Raw genomic sequence first — 19,499 nt, forward strand, 5'->3', positions numbered from 1 at the left:
GAGCCAGATAGTTAAATATTTTAAGCTTGAAGTTGTATCGTATGTCGCAAGTACTCAGCTCTGGTGTTTTAGCATGAAAGCAGCTGTAAATAGCACAGAATGAATATGTATAGTTGTATTCCAGAATATTTACAAAAATAAGCAGCATGCTGGATTAATCCATGGCCATATTTTGCCAAACTCTGGTTCAGTGCATTACATAACCAACAAAAGGGAAAATCCTCCAGGAAAGCCCTTTGTACTCGTATCTTTATGATACTAAAATGGCTATAAGTTAGGACCAGAGATATGTGCCTAAAATAATCACAGGCAGAAACTATAATGATTTAGAAAAATGAAATCTAAGAAGCATTTGATTTTAGTTTTGTAATGTGGGCAGTATAAAGTAGATATGACATTACATAAAATCCTAGAACTCTACAAGTATCAGGGAACTTTCTTTGAAGTTTGAACTTAAAAAGTTTAAGGAAAATGAAAGGAAATCCTCTTATTATTTGGTGGGCAGTATTTTTGCACCTGTCATCTTCACGTTGTTCAGCTGCCTTACTAAAAGAAATTGAAAATAAATTTAGGTACATTAATGAGATGTATCCATAATGTGTACCTGTTAAATTAGGATGTATGGGATTAGTTAAAAATACTTAGGCTATTAGAGATAAATGAAAGCTATAATTTTCTCAAGGAATTCAGATATATTTTTATCAGTCATTGTGTATGACTGAAAAGTAAGTTTTAAAATATGCAGGGATAAAAATTGTGAATGAAAATTTATTCTTTGACATCAGTCTGTTTTTAATATATTCTTTTTAAAGACTTTCTTCATATTGCAGCAGTTTCAGAGTCACAGAAAAATTGATAGGAAGCTCCAGAGATTGTCCTTATACCCCTTGCATCCACCCACGCATGAAAATGGAAAGTGCTCAGTCGTGTCCGATTCTTTGCGACCCCATAGACTAGTCCATGGAATTCTCTTGGCCAGAATACTGGAGTGGGCAGCTGTTCCCTTCTCCAGGGTATCATCCCAACTCAGGAATCAAACCAGCATCTCCTGCATTGCAGGTGGATTCTTCACCAGCTCAACCACCGGGGAAGCCTAAGACTATTGGAGTGGGAAGCCTATCCCTTCTCCAGTGGATCTTCCCTATCTAGGAATCAAACCAGGTTCTCCTGCATTGCAGGCAGATTCTTTACCAACTGAGCCATCCATGCATAGCCTTCCCCATTAACAACATCCCTCACCAAGTGGCACACTTGTTAGATTTACATTAACAGATCAGACTTACATTGACACATGATAATTACCCGAAGTCTGTAGTTTACATTATATTTCACTCTTGATTTTGTACATTGAATGGGTTTGGACAAATCTGTGACATATATCCATCATTATGGTATCATATAGACTTTATCTTATAAAGTATTTTCACTGCTTTTAAAATATTCTGTTTTATCCCTCCGCTATCACACAAGCCCTCGCAAGCACTGATCTTTTTACTGTATCCATAGTTTTGTCTTTTCCAGAATGTCATATAGATGGAATTATAGAGGAGAAAGACTTTTCAGGTTGGCATCTTTCACTTAGTAATATGCATTTGAGGTTCCTCCCTATCATTTCATGACTTGATAGCTCAGTTTTTTAATGCTGAATAATATTCCATTATCTGATGTATCACAGATGGTTTATCCATTACCTTCTGCAGGACATCTTGGTTGCTTCCAAGTTTAGCTGTAAAATTGAAATACAAATTTTTTGTGGATAAACTTGATTCATATAAATCTATGGGCAAAGCTGTTATAGACATCCATGGATTTATGGATAAATCCCCATAGGATTTATGGGGACATAACTTTAAATTCCTTTGGGGTAAATATCAAGGAGCAAAATTGCTGGGTCATATGGTAAGACTATCTTTAGTTCTATAAAAACCTTTCAGACTGTCTTCTAAGTGGCTATACCCTTTTGCATTGCTGTCAGCAGTGATTGTGAGTTCCTGCTGCTCCACGTCCTTGCCATTATTTAGTGTTGTCAGTATTCCTGATTTTGGTTGTTATAGTAGGTGTGTAGTAGTATCTCAGTATTCTTATTTTGATTTCTATTTCTCTGATAGTATATAATGTGAAACATCTTTGCTTATTTGCTGTCGTATGTCTTCTTTGATGAGATGTCTGTTAAGATCTTTGGCCCATTTTTCAACTAGATTGCCTTCTTATTGAGTATTATAAAATTCTTGAACTTTTTGGATAGTAATCCTTTATGAGATCTCTCTTTTGCAAATATTTTCTCCCACTTGGTAGCTTGTCTTATAATTCTCTTGGAATTGTCTTTTGTAGAGCAGAAGCTTTAAAATTTTTTTTAATTCATTACTCTTTGTTTTGGCTGTGGCATACGGGATCTTAGTTCCCCAAACAGGGATCAAACCTTTGCTCCCTGCAGTAGAACCACTGGATTGTCAGGGAAGTTCCAGAAGTTTTTAAATTTTAATCAAATCCAGTTTATCAATTAGTTCTTTCATCCATTGTGCCTTTGCATTGTATCTATCAAGTGATCATCTAAAAAGTATCTGAAAAGGTCATCTAAATTTGCTTTGATTTATCTTTGTGGAGCTTTATAGTATTGGGTTTTAAATTTAGGTCTGTGGTCCACTTTCAGTTGGCTTTTGTGAAAGGTATAAATCCCATGTCTAAATTAATGTTTTTGCATGTCAATATTCATTTATTCAGCACCATTTGTTGAAGAGAATGTCTTTGCTCCATTATTTGTCTTTGCTCATTTGTCAGAGATTCAGACTGTCTTTGTGGAGGTCTGTTTTGCACTCTGCATTCTGTTCCATCGATCTGTTTATCTATTCTTTTGACAGTAGCAGTGTCTTGGTTACTGTAGCTTTAGAGTAAGTCTTGAATCAGGGAATGTCAATCCTCCAACATTGCTCTTCTTCAGTATTATGTTGATTAATATGTTCTGGGTCTTTTGCCCCTCCATATAAATTTTAAAATCAATTTGTCCATATCCATTAAATAACTTCATAGAATATTGATTGTGATTGCATTGAATCTATAGATCAGTTGGGGATTAACTGACATCTTGATAGTATTGCCAACCAAGGTCCGTCTAGTCAAGGCTATGGTTTTTCCCATGGTCATGTATGGATGTGAGAGTTGGACTGTGAAGAAAGCTGAGCACCGAAGAATTGATGCTTTTGAATTGTGGTGCTGGAGAAGACTGTTGAGAGTCCCTTGTACTGCAAGGAGATCCAACCAGTCCATTCTAAAGGAGATCAGTCCTGGGTGTTCATTGGAAGGACTGATGCTGAAGTTGAAACTCCAATACTTTGGCCACCTCATGTGACGAGTTGACTCACTGGAAAAGACTCTGATGCTGGGAAAGGTTGGGGGCGGGAGGAGAAGGGGACGACGGAGAATGAGATGGCTGGATGGCATCACCGACTTGATGGACATGAGTCTGAGTGAACTCCGGGAGTTGGTGATGGACAGGGAGGCCTGGCGTGCTCTGATTCATGGGGTCGTGGAGAGTCGGACACGACTGAGCGACTGAACTGAACTGAACTGAACTGATAGTACTGAATTTTCCTACCCTTGAATGTGGAATATCTCTTCATTTATTTAGTTGTTTATTATCAGAATTTTACAGTTTTCCTCCTATGAATTTTGCATTTATTTTGTTAGATTTATGCCCAAGTATTACTTTCTTTGGATGCTAATATAAATGTTCTTATATTTTTAATTTCATATTATACTTGTCCTTTGGTATACAGGGAAGCAGTTCACTATTCTATATTAATCTTATATCGTACAACTATGCTGTATTAGCTTATTAGTTTCAGGAAATTTTTTATAGATAATTTACATAGATGATCATGTTGTCTGTTGACAAAGACAGTTTTATGTCTTTACCGATCTGTATACTTTTATTTTATTTTATTTTTTTTGGGAGAGCTTAGAGAACCTCTGACACAGCTGGTGAGAAGTTTGAATGATGTCTTTGCTCAGAGGAGGTGCTCACTGAATATTTATGAATGTGGAAAGTCTCATCTAAGGATAATGAGGGAGGCTTTTTTTTATATATTGAATAAAAATAAGGTACTTTATTAAAATTTTTAAAATAAAGTTTCTGCCAAATTGTAATGTAACCTTTATCTTCATTATCTATTATTCTTCAGTGAAATAGATTCCATTGCCCACCATTCTTTCACCATCAGGAATCAAGAGTTGATATTTCCATTCTCTCAGTATTTTGCCAGTACCTACCAGAGCAATGCAAAACCAAAACAAACATTCCTTATATGTATATTATTATTTTTTTAATTAAAAAGAATTTTTTTTTAATTTTAAAATTTCTTATAAACTGGTATATGTAATTTAACCAGAACCATGAGAAAGTTGGTATTGTGTGAATTCTGAGGCACTTTTGACATGTTGTAGGAGTGATGTGGACTTTTTTGAGTTTTACACATTCATAAGTGAATGGTCTGTATCTCGTGCCTTTGTTGGTTTTCTGTGAGCTGTAGTTTCTGGGAAGTGAGCAGCTCTCATATCTGTAACTCTTGTAACCCAGTCATTCGTGTGCCTCCTTTATGAGGATTCAGCGTGGCTGTGGTGCTGTTATCCCTCTGATAGGAACTCTAACTCAGTGTAAAGCCCCAAAGGTCTGTTACTTATTTTTATTTTATATTGTACTATATTTTATTTATAGTGTTGTGTTTGTTTCAAGTGTGTAGCAAAGTGATACAGTCATATATATATATATGTATATATGAATTAACAAAAGCAGTTCCCGTCTTTTGATGGGGAGTTCGTGGTTTATAATATAAATGGCATTATTTTGAGAGAGGGATAACTTAGGTAAGGCATTGGGTTTTTTTTTCTTTTTGCAGCTTGAGGCAGTTGTAAAATGACTTAATGTAGCTTTTTGCAACTGTGTATTCTATAGTATTTTTTTCATTTGTTGCTATTTTAACTGTTAATGTTTATGGCATTGTGCTTTGTACCGATCTGTATACTTTTAAATTTTCTTTTCTTGGCTTACTGCATTGGCATGACTTCTAGTGTGATGTTGAAAAGGAATGGTGAGAGGGACATCTTTGTTTTGTACCCACTCTTGTTGGGAAAATGTTGAGTTTCTCACTGTTAAGGATGATGTTGGTTGTAGGTTTTTCCAAGATATTTCTTAATTCTAATTTACTGAGAGTTCTTATCATGAATGGGTGTTGGATTTTGTTACATATTTCTCTATATGATTATGATTTTTCATTCAGATCTGACTTTTAAACCTGGTTTTAAATATATAATCTCTTGGACAAGTTATTTGTACTTGCCAAACCTAAATTCCTGCTAGGAACCATGTACATATGGGAACTTATAAGAAACAGGGAGCAGAAATACATTTCTGCCTCATAGATTGTGAGAATTATTTATTGTATTACATATCAACTGCGTTCCTTAATGCTTGTTGGTAATAAACACTTCATAAGTAGTAATTGTCAACTGGCATTGACAAAATAATAGAAGGATAGTAAACATAATAACAATAGAAAATAAGCCTTTTAAATATAATGTTGTTAATTCAGCTGATGAGATTGGTCAGTAAGGAAAAATGATGGGAATTCTTAGATTGTGAAATAATTTGTCCCAAGGACTGTGTAGATAAATTTTAGTACTTAATATCACTTTTGATTATTCTTAGATAATGTAAGATGAATAGTCATTTTTTTAAATAGTGATTTCTGTCTTTTTGAAACAGATTCAAGATTTATGGAAACTTACCATTAGTTTCTTTACGAATCTCAGATAAAAAACTGCAAGGGATTTTGGAACTGATTGAAAGCATTCCAAAACCCCCACCTGCAACTGAAGTAAATGTGCCTGTCAAATCATATCAGGTAATGTATTTTCAAAATTAATGAAAGCAGAATTTAAAAACAGATTTCCCAAAGAGTATGTGTAACCACAGAAATTTGGAGTGAAGCAATTCATCTGTAATAGACTTTTTAAAATTACATTTTGAAAGAGAAAATGATAAAATAGTTAAAGATGCAAGTAGTAAACAAAAGTATGAAATGATGTCTTCCTTTCTTCACTTTTCCAGTCGCTATTCCCTTTCCTTAGTGGTTAACTACTGCTTCTCTAGTGTTTTGAAAATGTTTATAGCTTTTGCTAATACACACATGTACAAATATGCATGTCTCTCTGTATGTATACATATGTATGTGTTTATATTATAATGTTCTTAAAATTTACTTAAATGGGATCATTATACTTCCTGTTTTAAATCTGTCTTTTTTTTTTTTTTTACCATTATTAGCATATGTTACGTACCTTAGAGATATTTACCTATTCAGCATATACAGATATGCCTTTTTTTGTAATGGTGGTACAGTGTTAAATTTTGTGAGTGTACCATCCTTTGCCTAATGTAATTCTCTTTTGGTGGGCTTTTATATTGTTATATTTTTAGTTATAAAAAATATCACTGCTTTGAACTTTCTTATACATATTTGAGTATTATTTTTTATCCATTGGATACATTTCTGGAAGTGATATTGTTGAGTAAAATATGTGAATTTTATATTTTAATGAATTTTGCCAAATTTGCTTTTTGATTACCAATGTTTAGTCCCACCAGCGTTAAATGTTGTTTCTCTGTTCTCATTAGTCTTGAGTATAAACAAATGTGACAGTTTTAGTGTAGTCAGTGAAGCAGAAGTAGCTGTTTGTTTTGGAATTCCCTTGCCTCTTCTATGATCCAGCGTATGTTGGCAATTTGATCTCTGGTTCCTGTACCTTAGCTCAAACTCACATCCATTGAGTCAGTGATGTCATCCAACCATCTCATCCTCTGTTGCCCCATCTTCTTTTGCCCTCAGTCTTTCCCAGCATCAGGGTCTTTTCCAGTGAATCGGCACTTTACATCAGGTGGCCAAAGTATTGAAACTTCAGTTTCAGCATCGGTCCTTCCAGTGATGTTCAAGGTTGATTTCCTTTAAAATTGACTGGTTTGATCTCCTTGCAGTCCATGAGACTCTGAAGAGGCTTCTCCAGTACCACAGTTCAAAAGCATCAACTCTTTGGCACTCAGCCTTCTTTATGGTCCAACTTTCATATCTGTACATGACTGCTGGAAAAATCATAGCTTTGACTATATGGACCTTTGTCAGTAAAGTGATGCCTCTGCTTTTTAATATGCTGTCTAGGTTTGTCATAGCGTTTCTTCCAAAGAGCAAGCTTCTTTTAATTTCGTGACTGCAGTCACCTTCTGCAGATATTTTGGAGCCAAAGGAGAAATCTCACTGTTTCTACTTTTTTCCCATTTGTTTGCCCTGAAGTAATGGGAGTGATGTCATGATCTTTGTTTTTTAAATGTTGAGTTTTAAGCCAACTGTTTCACTCTCTTTCATTCATCAGAAGGCTCTTTAGTTCCTCTTTGCTTTCTGCCATTGAAGTGGTATCATGCATATTTGAGGTTGTTGATAGTTCTCCTGGAAATCTTGATTTAACCTTGTGAATCATCCAGCCCAGCATTTTGGATGATGTACTTACATGTAAGTTAAATAAGCAGGGTGACAATATACAGCCTTGACGTACTCCTTTCCCAGTTTTGAAAGAGTCTGTTGTTTCATGTCTGGTTCTCACTGTTGCTTCTTGTCCTGCATACAGGTTTCTCAGGAGGCAGGTAAGGTGGTCTGGTATTCCCATCTCTTGAAGAATTTTCCACAGTTTGTTGTGATCCACACAGTCAAAGGCTTTAGCATAATCAATGCAGCAGAAATAGACTTTTATTTTAATTCTCTTGCTGTTTCGGTGATTCACTGGATGTTGGCCATTTTATCTCTGGGTCCTCTGCCTTTTCTGGATCCAGGTTTACCTCTGAAAGTTCTTGGTTCACATACTGCTGTTGCCTAGCTTGAAGTATTTTGAGCATTACCTTGCTAGCATGTGAAATGAGTGTGGTTGTGTGGTAGTTTGAATATTCTTTGTCATTGCCTTTATTTGGGATTGGAATGAAAACTGACCTGGAGCGGCTGAAGAGCATGTCCCTCCTAGTCATGGCCTGATTAAATGTGGTCTCCTGGAGAAGAGAATGGCAAGCCACTAAAGTATTCTTGCCTTGGGAACCCCATGAACAGTTTGAAAAGGCAAAAAGGTATGATACTGAAAGATGAGACCCCCCCACGCTGGTAGTTGTCCAATATGCTACTGAGAAAGAGCAGAGAAATAGCTCCAGAAAGAATGAAGAGGCTGAACCAAAGTTTAAACAGTGCCCAGTTGTGGATGTGTCTAGTGGTGAAAGTAAAGTCCAATGCTATAAAGAAAAGTATTGCATAGAAACCTGGAATGTTAGGTCCATAAATCAAGGTAATATGGATTTGATCAAATAGAAGATGCCAAGAGTGAATGTTGACATTTTAGGATTCAGTGAACTGTAATGGGTGAATTTAATTCAGATGACCATTATATCTGCTACTGTGAGCAAGAATTCCTTAGAAGGAATGGAGTAGCGCTCATAATCAGCAAAAGAATCTGAAATGTAGTACTTGGGTGCAGTCTCAAAAATGACAGAATGATCTCGGTTCGTTTCCAAGGCAAACCATTCAACATCACAGTAATCTAAGTCTATACCCTAACCAGTAATGCCAAAGAAGCTGAAGTTGATTGATTCTACCAAAACTATAAGACCTCCTAGAACTAAGACTAAAAACAGGTGTTCTTTTCATCATAAGGGACTGGAATGCAAAAGTAGAAAGTCAAGAGATACCTGGAGTAACTGGTAAGTTTGGTCTTGGAATACCAAATGAATCAGGGCAAAGACTAACACTTTTGCTAAGAGAACACACTGGTCATAGCAAACACTCTCTTCCAGCGATACAAAAGATAACTCCACATTTGGACATCATCAGATGGTCAATACTGAAATTAGATTGATTATATTCTTTGCAGCTGAAGATGGAGAAGCTCTAGACAGCAAAAACAAAGCCTGGAGCTGACTGTGGCTCAGATCTTGAGCTCTTGTTGAAAATTCAGACTAAAATTGAAGAAAGTAGGGAAAACCACTCAGACATTCAGGTATGACCTCAATCAAATCCCTTGTGATTATACAGTGGAGGTGATGAATAGATTCAAGTGACTAGATCTGGTAGACACAGTGCCTGAAGAACTATAGTCAGAGATTCATAATATTGTACAGGAGGTGTTGACCAACGCTATCCCCAAGAAAAACAAATGCAAGAAGGCAAAGTGGTTGTCTGAAGGGGCCTTAAAAATAGCTGAGAAAAGAAGAGAAGCAAAAGGCAAAGGAGAAAAGGAAAGATACACCCAACTGAATGCAGAATTCCAGAGAATAACAGAGATAAAAAAAACCTTCTTAAGTAAACAATGCAAAGAAATAGAGGAAAATAATAGAGTGGAAAACACTAGAGATCTCTTCAAGAAAATTGGGGATAACCAAGGAAACATTTCATGCATAGATAGGCACAATAAAGGACAGAAACATAAACAGAAGCAGAAGATATTAAGAGGTGGCAAGAATACACATAAGAACTGTACAAAAAAGGTCTTAATGACCTGGATAACCATGATGGTATAGTCACCCATTTAGAGCCAAGCATCCTGGAGTGTGGAGTCTAGTGGGCCTTAGGAAGCATTACTGTGAACTGCTAGTGAAGGTGATGGAATTCCAGCTGAACTATTTCAGAGCCTACAAGATGATGCTGTTAAAGTGCTGCACTCAGTATGCCAGCAAATTTGGACAACTCAACAGTGGCCACAGGACTGGAAAAGGTGTTTTCATTCCAGTTCCAAAGAAAAGCAATGCGAAAGAATGTTCAAATTATCGTACAGTAAGTTACATTAGTCTATAATTTTTTGTGTGTGGTATATTTGCTTGAGTCTGTTATTAGGCCTAAGAGATTAGGTTGGGAATGTTTTCTTCCATTTATTTAATAAGAATTTGAAAAGGAAGGTTTTAATTCATTAAATGGTGGTAAACTTCTTTATTGAAGCCTTCTTACTTTTCTTTCTTGGTAGAATTTTGGGTACTGATTCAATATCTTTTCTTCTTACAAGCCTGTTCAGAGTTTTTCTGTTTGTTCTTGAGTCAGTTAAAGTAATTTGTGTTTTTGTAGGAATTTGTCTATTGAATCTAGGTTATCCGATCTGTGGGCCTTCAGCTTTTTAATCTTTTTTTTTATTTCTGGAAGATTCGCTGCAGTGACTTCAATTAGATTTCTGATTTTAGTTATGTCTTTTCTTTTTGTCTCAGTCTAGCTGAAGGTTTGTCATTTTTGTTGGCTTTGTCAAGAACCAGCTTTTGGTTTTGTTAATTCTTTTGTTTTTCTATTCACTGTTTATTTTATCTCTGCTCTAATATTTCTACTATATATATGTTTCTACCTTTGCCAGCTTTTTGTTTAGGTTGGTCCATTTTTTACTTGTTTGAAGTATAAAGTGAGGTTATTGATTTTGAAATCTTTTATTTTAATGTATGCTTTTATAGCAGTAAATTTCCTTCCAAGTACTGATGTCAAGGTATCTCATACGATGTAGTTTCATTGTCCTTCATCTCAAAATATTTGTAAATTTTCTTGCAATTTGTTCTTTGATCCATTGGTTTTTTTTAAGTTTTCTTCAATTTATGTGTATTTGTATATTTCCACTTTCCCTTGTGTTAGTGATTTCTAGCTTGATTTCATTGTGGTTGGAGAAGATACTTTATATGATTTCACTCTTAAAAAATTCTTTTGACGCTTGTTTTGTGGTCTGCCACATGATCAACCCTGGAAAATGTTTTGCATGTACTTGGGAAGAATGTATATTCTGCTGTTGGCTGGTTTGTTCTGTGTATGTCTGTTATGTCTAGTTGGTGTATAGCATTGTTCAAGTTCTTTATTTACTTATTGATCCTCTGACTAGTTTTTCTATTCTTTACTGAAAGTGAGCTTATTGAAGTCTCCAACTATTACTGTGGAACTTCCTGTTTCTCCTGTTTTGTCATTGTTTTGTTTGCATATTTGGTGACTTTTTTGGTGTCTTTATGTTTCTAATTATTATATATTCCTAATGAATTATTCCTTTGATTATATATGATGGCCTTTATGTCTTTTGTTACAGTTTTTAAAGTCTTTTGATAGAAATTACCACCTCTGTTGTGATTACTGTTTTCATAGAGTCTCTTTTTTTCAGTCCTTTCACTTTTCTGTCTGTCTGTGTATTTGGATCTAAAAGGAATCTCTAGTAGACAGCATGGTGACAGGAGATGGTGAGGGACATGGAATCCTGGCATACTGCAGTCCATGTCCATGGGATGACAAAGTCAGGCACAATGAGTGACTGAATAACCACAAAGTAGACAGCATATGTGTTCTTGCCTGGAGAATCCCAGGGACGGGGGAGCCTGGTGGGCTTCCGTCTGTGGGGTCACACAGAGTCGGACACGACTGAAGTGACTTAGCAGCAGCAGCAGCAGACAGCATATAGTTTGGATCCAATTTTCTTTCATCTGTTTTGTCAATTTGTTCCTTTTGATTCGATGGTTCCATCCATTGATATTTAAAGCCATTGCTTGAAGAAAGAAATGGCAACCTGCTCCAGTATTCTTGCTTGGGAAATTCTGTGGACAGAGGGGAGCTCAGTGGACTGTAGTCCATAGGGTCAAAAGAGTTGGACATAACTTAGCAACTGAACCACCACCACCACCTGGACCAAATTTGTTCAGTTCCGTTCAGTCACTCAGTTGTGTCTCACTTTTTGCAACCCCATGGACTGCAGAACGCCAGGCTTCCGTGTCCATCACCAACTTCCGGAGCTTGCTCAAACTCATGTCCCTGTTAATCTTTCCAAAAGTGTTATGGAGATTTACAGGTTTCTGGATTAATTGGGTAAGATGTTTTTCCCTGCCATTTCTTGTCTCCCTGAACTGAGGAGGATTAGGATGTGGTGTTTGTGCTTTTTTTACCCCCTGATGCTTCCATGTTAGAAGTAACTGTGCAAGTGTGGTTTGGTTATTGTTCTTCTGCGCCTTTTGTTTTAATGAGCTTTTTTAATGGTTTTTTAGTTCACTGCCCATTTCCAGTTGATCCAAATAAGACTAAAAGGTAATGTATTTGCCTTTTTTTTTTAACATGAAGAGAAAATCAGTGTAGTGAAATGTAAATCTGTTTCATTCCTCTTCACTTCTTGTTTGTCCTCACTGATCATTATTTTTTTAGTGCAAGAGTCCAAAATATTTGTTACTTTTACTTTGTATTTTATTCCTGTGACTAATTGAAATTCTCCAGTTTTAAGTAATGAAACAAATATAATCTCATATATAAACTTCAGGAAGATTTTATAAGTTATATATAGCACGATCCTAAAATAAGGAATTTTGTATTTTCATCTGCCTTTTTCTGATGTCTCTTGTTGACTTATATTTGATTTTCTCTTGTGTTTGTCATTATTGAACTATGTCAGATGTTCATTTAATGCTTGTGCTCTGCCTGTAGTGTACAAATTGAGTTAAACAGATACAAGTCTTATCCTTTAGGAATTTTGCAGTTCAGTAAGAATACAGAGATAAAGATGAGGACAGAGACATCTGTACAGATACCAAATACATAAGTAAAATATTAAGCATTAAAGTCATTACTGGTTAGGAAACTTTTTCTTCCAATTTCTATTTGTTTCTTGTTTTTATCTATTTTTTGTTTTATATTTTGTGTATTGTTGTTTAGTCACGTCTCTGACTCTTTTTGACTCTGTGGATTGTATAATTCCTCTGCCCATGGTATTTCCCAGGCAAGAATACTGGAGTAGGTGCTGTTTTCTTCTACTATGTCAATTACATTTAACATTCTGAATTTATAAAACTGTGTTTTGAATTAATACCAATTTAACTGCAAAGCAGCCAGAAACTCTTGTACAGCTGTGTACTCCCTGTGGTGGTATCACAAGTTCCATATTATACATTGTGTATTCAGTAGTGTCGTTATAATTATTCTTATGGTTTTCTTTTAAGTGTATAGTACATAAAAAAAGTGACTCTGAACTAAGAATACAACATCTCCTTATTTATTTACCCATGTAATTATATGTACTGGAGATTTCTTCTTCTTTATATAGCGTTGAGTTACTATGTAGTATTCTTTTTCTTACCTAAAGGGCTCTGGCAAGGATTTATTGGGCAAGTATAGTGATGATACACTCCTTATGTTGTTTGTGTGGAAATATCTTAATTTCTCTCTCATTTTGAAGGATAGTTTTGCCAGACACATAATCCTTGGTGTCAAATATGATTTTCCATTACCTTTTGACCTTCATGGTTTCTGGTAAGAAATTAGCTGTTAGTAATTTATTGAGAGTCTTAACACGGGCAGCTCACTTCTCTTATTGCTTGCAAGTTTCTTACTTTGTCTTTCAACTGTTCGATGATAATGTTTTGGAGTGGATGTATTTGAATATATGTTACTTTTAGTTATTAAACTTAGATTTTTTAGGTTCATGTATGTGCTTTTCTCAGTTGCCCAGTTGTGTCCAATTCTTCACGGCTCCATGAACTGTACCCTGCCAGGCTCCTCTGTCCCAGTTTTTCGTCATATTTGGGCACATTTTTGGTAATTATTTTTTCAGATATGCTTTCTTGCCCTCTCTTCGTCTTGTTTCTTGCTGGTGTTCCCATAATGCGTACATCACCTTACATTATGGTATCTCACAGGCCCCTTAGGTTGTGTTCATTTTTCTTTATCCTTTGTTTCTTTTCTTTTTTATAAAAATTTTGACTGACGTGTACATGTTTACTGCCAGCTCAACTCTGCTTTTGAAATTCTCTAATGCATTTTTTCTTTCAGTTATTGTACTTTTCAGGTCTGGAACTTGTTCGGTTTCTTTTTATAATTTCTATCTCTTCAGTGATACTCTCCATTTGTTGTAACATTTATCTGGTTTCCTTTATCTCTTTCTCAATGGCTCTTTTTAGCTCTCTGAAAACATTTTAGACAATTTAAAGTCCCCGCCGCCCCCCCCCCCCAGTAAATCCGATGCCTTTGCTTGAACTATGTCTGCTATTTTCCTCTGTGCATAGGCCACACTTTGTTTCTTTGCATCTATTCTCCTGCTGTTGTAACTAGATAGAGGAAAAGTCCGTCTAGTCAAGGCTATGGTTTTTCCCGTGGTCATGTATGGATGTGAGAGTTGGACTGTGAAGAAAGCTGATCGCCGAAGAATTGATGCTTTTGAACTGTGGTGTTGGAGAAGACTCTTGAGAGTCCCTTGTACCTCAAGGAGATCCAACCAGTCCATTCTAAGGGAGATCGATCCTGGGTGTTCATTGGAGGGACTGATGCTGAAGCTGAAACTGCAATAATTTGGCCACCTCATGCAATGAGTCTTTTCACTGGAAAAGACTCTGATGCTGGGAAAGGTTGGGGGTGGGAGGAGAAGGGGACGACCGAGAATGAGATGGCTGGATGGCATCACTGACTCTGTGGACAAGAGTTTGAGTGTGCTCCGGGAGTTGGTGATGGACAGGGAGGCCTGGCGTGCTGTGATTCATGTGGTCATGGAGAGTCGGACACGACTGAGCGACTGAACTGAACTGAACAGATCTATATATTCATTAACATAGATTTTAAAATATTAATACTTAGCAAATATTACAGTCAAATAGTATGATATTTTAAAAAGATTAGACACTATGATACTCTAAAACACCCAGGAAAGCATTTATCCCATGAAAGCAAAAATAGTTCGCTGATCAGTGTTAAGTATACTTTATTGAATAAAGGATAAAAAGAGTATGATTATTTCAGTAGACAAGGAAAAAGCATTGATAAGATCCAACAGCCATTCATGATATCAAACTGAGAATATAAGGGCACCCCATCAATTTAGGAAACTAATATAATGTTTAATTTGAAAAAGACTGAATGCTTCCCTATAATATCCAGAATAGGGCAGGAATGATGGCTTTTCTTACTACTTCTATTCAAATTCATACTGAAGATTCTAGCTTCTGCAGTAACTTAAGAGAAGTAATGACAGAATGGAAAGGGAAAAGTAAAATTGTTTCCTGATGATATGATCATTTATGCAAAAAGTTCTAAGGACTGTAGAAAAATACAACTAGCAATAGCAAATTTGTCATGGTTGCAATCTATGTCATCAATGTAAATAGTAAGTTGTTTCTAAAAATAAAATTAAGAAAAATATTCCTTTTGTAATAGCATTAAAAAATTAAATAGGAAAAGTGTAGCAAAGGAATATAAAACCTGTGAATCTAAAACTACAGGGCATTTCTGTAAAAAACTGATCATGGCCTGAGTAAGTGGAATGATATAGTTAAGAGTTGGAGGACTGACCCTCTTAAAATGACAGTTCTCTCAAAACCCTATAGATTTCTCGCAGTCCCAATCTAAATACCAGATTTTTCTTTTGTAAGTTAGCAAGTTTATTATAATACATGTATGGAAATACATGAACATATGTTGGCCAAAAAATTTGGATAAGAATAATGTTGGTGGGTTTCTAATATTTGATTTCAAGGCTTATTTTATAGCTTCTTTATTCAGGAAAGTGTTGTTTCAGCGTAAGAATGGACATAAAGATAACTAAAGTAGAATAGAATTCAGAAATAAATTCACAATATGGTTAATTTATATATTTTATTTCTTACAAAGTTTCCAGTGCAACTATGTAAGCTAGTCTTTTCAACAATTGTTCTAAAATAATTAGATTTCAATGTGGGGAAAAAGTGAACATCAGCCTGTAACATATACCATACATGGAATTTAACCTGCAATGGAACAGAGACTTAACTGTAAATGCCCAAAGGTGTAAAGTTTGAAAACCTTCAAAAACAGAGAAAATCTTTGAGTTCTTGTGGTGGATAATAGCGTCTTAGGATAAATAGCGGAGAAGGCAATGGCAAGACACTCCAGTACTATTGCCTAGAAAATCCCATGGATGGAGGAGCCTGGTAGGCTGCAGTCCGTGGGGTCGCTAAGGGTCGGACACGACTGAGCGACTTCACTTTCCCTTTTCACTCTCACACATTGGAGAAGGAAATGGCAACCCACTCCAGTGTTCTTGCCTGGAGAATCCCAGGGCTGGGGGAGCCTGGTGGGCTTCCGTCTATGGGGTCACACAGAGTCAGACACGACTGAAGTGACTTAGCAGCAGGATAAATAGGTACAAATACAGGAGAAAAAAAGTAAATTATACTTCATAGATATTAAAATTTTCTGCCTTTTGAATGATACTGTTAATAATGAAAAAAGGCGGTCCATCCAACTGGGAAAAATATTGGCAACCCATACAACTTAGAAAAGCTGTTAGTCACTAAGTCGAATCCAACTCTTTGCAATGCTATGGACTGTAGCCCCGTAGGTTCCTCTGTCCATGGGATTCTCCAGGCAAGCATACTGGAGTGGGTTGCCGTTCCCTTCTGCAGGGGATCTTCCCAACCCAGGGATTGAACCTGGGTCTCCTACATTGCAGGCAGACTCTTTACCATCTGAGCCACAAGGGCAAGACTATCCAAAATTTGTAAGGAGACCAGGAATCCAATAAGAAATGAGCAAACAGACAAGAAAGGTGTTCAGTTTTATTATTCACCTCATAAAACAAAATCTTCTTTAATGAATGTAGTGTAAAAATCTTCAAAACATTAAATATTGAAATTGGGGGCAGCATAGTTGTTACTTTTTGGAGGTATGCCTGATAATTGAGGACCCTGAGGGCAACTTCTGAGTTGCTGGTAATATTCTGTTCCTGGATTGGAATTTTGGGTGCATGGGTGTGTTTTCTTTTTGAAATTTAGTTTTTATACTTAAATTACATATGCATATGCAGTAGATTATATTTCAGTAAAAATGTTTCCGCCAAATGAATAGGATTCCGAGAATCAGAAACACAATCCATGAACCTATGATCTGTGTAACTATATTTGTGAAATTCTAATTAAAACTAGAGTGAAAATGCCAGTAAGATTATGTCTAAGAATGCTAAATGGTAATGAAGAAGTGGAGCCATACAGATCTACTGATGACATCATATAATGTCTTATAAACACTTGTGAAAACATATTGATAGTACTTACTAAAGTGAATATATAAAATTCCACTCTGATACATACATGATAGAAAATCTTGCATTTGAGTCTGTGTGTTAAAGGATGCTTATACTGGTAATGTGAGTAAAAGCAAAAATCTCTGAACAGTACAAATATTTACCAACATTGTAATGGACAAATAACTAGTGGTTTATGTTCATCAATGTATAAGCAGTAAGAATGAGTAAAGTATCAGTATGGATAAAATTTAAAGAATATTTTATTGAAACAGTATCACAGGAAAATGTGTGCAATATTATTGCCTCTTTCTGAGTTTAGAAAGAAACAGGTTAAATAATATTTTACTTATAAAGTCAGTCATAGAAGGTTAAAAACAAGTAAAATAGATCAATTTTTGGGAAGGTAATCAAGAATGTAGCACATAAGATGCTTCTGGGTAAATCTAGTACTATTTTGGTTTTTGGCCTGGATGGAAGATTCAGGGGTATCTTTTATTATTATCATTTTCAAATGAATTACTTTTTTTTTGTATGCTCTACTTGGCTCAGGACAGTAGAAAAGTAATTTACTAAAATATCTTTAAAAAATTAAAAATAAAAGTACAAGCTCTCTAACTACAGAGGCTTTAAATTTTGAGACTTTGGTTGTTTCCTGTGGATGCCATAGAGGTGCTTCCTTTACTTAGTAAGATGTTAAGATATATCTAAGATTTCTTCCTACACACAGTCTGTCAACAAGGAAATGATTATAACAGTTGTGAAATTTATATTTAGCCTTAAATTGTAAAAACACTTCTTTAAATTTACATTTACAAATTTTCTAGTTCATACTGGAATTTTTCCAGTTAATTCAGATTTAGGTGTGTGTGTGTGTGTTGTCACAGTTGTCATAGAACTTACAATAAAAGTCTGTGTGCCAGTTGAGATTGAATTAACTTTTCTTCCAGGTTCAAAGATCCACTTCTCTGGGAACATCACAGATGTCACAGAAGAAATTTCCTCTTTTGGAAATTCCATGTGTAGAAGATGGTAAAATGAAACTACTTTAGGAAATTTTCCTTGTTATAAATTGATTTAAAAATAATTTTCATTTGGAGACCGCATAAAAAATTTCAGGCAGTAGTAGATATGCATGTTATCGAGAAAATTTTACTTAAATTCCTTTTGCAGTGGGATTTTCTGGAGAGAGTAACATGGAAGTATATGCACTACCATGTGTGAAATAGGTAATCAAAAGGAATTTGCCATATGACTCAGGGAACTCAAACTGGGGCTGTGTAACAATGTAGATGGGTGGAAAGGGTGGGAGGGAGGTTAAAGAGGAAGGGGACACATGTATACCTATGGCTGACTCATGTTGATGTGTGGCAGAGGCCAACATAATATTGTAAAGAAATTTTCCTTTAATTAAAAATAAGCTTCGAAAAACAATTGAATCCCATAGTAACAAGGACCACTAGTAAGTTTTAATCTTCTCTGTCCTGTTGTGATCTAAGAGAACCCATGAAAGTTTGTGTCTAATTTATAATCTGTTACTTAGCTTTTGGAGATCTTCATTATAGTAATTTTTAAAAAACTTTTTACATTTTCTTTTTTGTTATTAAAGTAAAATAATCAAGCCTTAATATCTACATTCACCTATGAAGACTTGTAAATATTTTATTATGAAATACAGGGTTTTTTTGGCCACATTGGAAAGAAAAATAAGTGTATTTTACTATTTTTAAGAGTTTAAAAATTGCTTAATGTTAAATAACAGAAATTGCCATGTTGGTCCTCAGTTTTCTAGAGAATGTTTACCTTTCTCTGTAGTGACCAGGCTTGGTGGGAAGGGGAAGGAAATGTTTGTGAGATCATCTATCCTAAAATTCAATTTTATATTTTTAGGGATATAATTAGATGGTTTTAGTTTCTCTTACACCTTCTTTTAATAGTTTGACTGGATTTTGGTCCCTTTAAAGTATGTTTTAAATTTTTTTTATCATATATATATGGTTATATAGTTGTACATATGTGAAATAGTGCTTAATCTTAGTTTCTCTGTTTAAACTCCAGGGCCTGCCCCCTGCTTTTAATGTTTCAAAGTTTGTAATTAATTTTGGTTTTGCTCTCCAGATAGAGTGAGCATATTAGTATGTTTCTTTGAGTATTCATCATGTAGGTAGTAATTGGCTTTGGCATTTGCTATAAAATTTTCTTTGGCAGGTTTTAGACTGTTGATTTTAAAGATGCCGTTCATTAAGCTAAAGATTGCATTTTGTAATTTTCCATACATTTTGTCATTAAGAATTTATTTATTTTATATATTCTTTTCTTTTTATTTTGATGTTGCCCTCAGTTTTTTGAAGTAGTGTTGTAGTGTTCATAATTATTTCAGATAAATTATTAAAATTTTATTATTAAATCAGTCCTATAGTTTATTGACTTGAAAAATGTTCTGTGGT

The 19,499-nt window shown here is 35.3% G+C and overlaps 1 protein-coding gene across 5 annotated transcripts in view; it reads left to right on the forward strand.

Moving 5' to 3' along the window:
- The window catches only part of VPS13A (vacuolar protein sorting 13 homolog A), a 247,632-nt gene that overhangs the window by 82,960 nt on the left and 145,173 nt on the right, over window positions 1-19,499 (forward strand). For all 5 annotated transcript variants that reach the window (XR_008686092.2, XR_008686091.2, XR_016037846.1 and 2 more), the window contains exons 23-24: window positions 5,759-5,897; window positions 18,003-18,084. Coding sequence is in view for 2 of the 5 variants with exons in the window: in XM_055426921.2 (XP_055282896.2) it covers window positions 5,759-5,897; window positions 18,003-18,084 (221 nt within the window). In the remaining 3 variants the exon portion in view is untranslated. The remainder of the gene's footprint in view (window positions 1-5,758; window positions 5,898-18,002; window positions 18,085-19,499) is intronic.

Source organism: Moschus berezovskii, chromosome 7 (genome assembly GCF_049115385.1).
Source record: "Moschus berezovskii isolate FMDL1 chromosome 7, NW_MosBer_1.0, whole genome shotgun sequence".
Lineage (NCBI taxonomy): Eukaryota > Metazoa > Chordata > Mammalia > Artiodactyla > Moschidae > Moschus > Moschus berezovskii.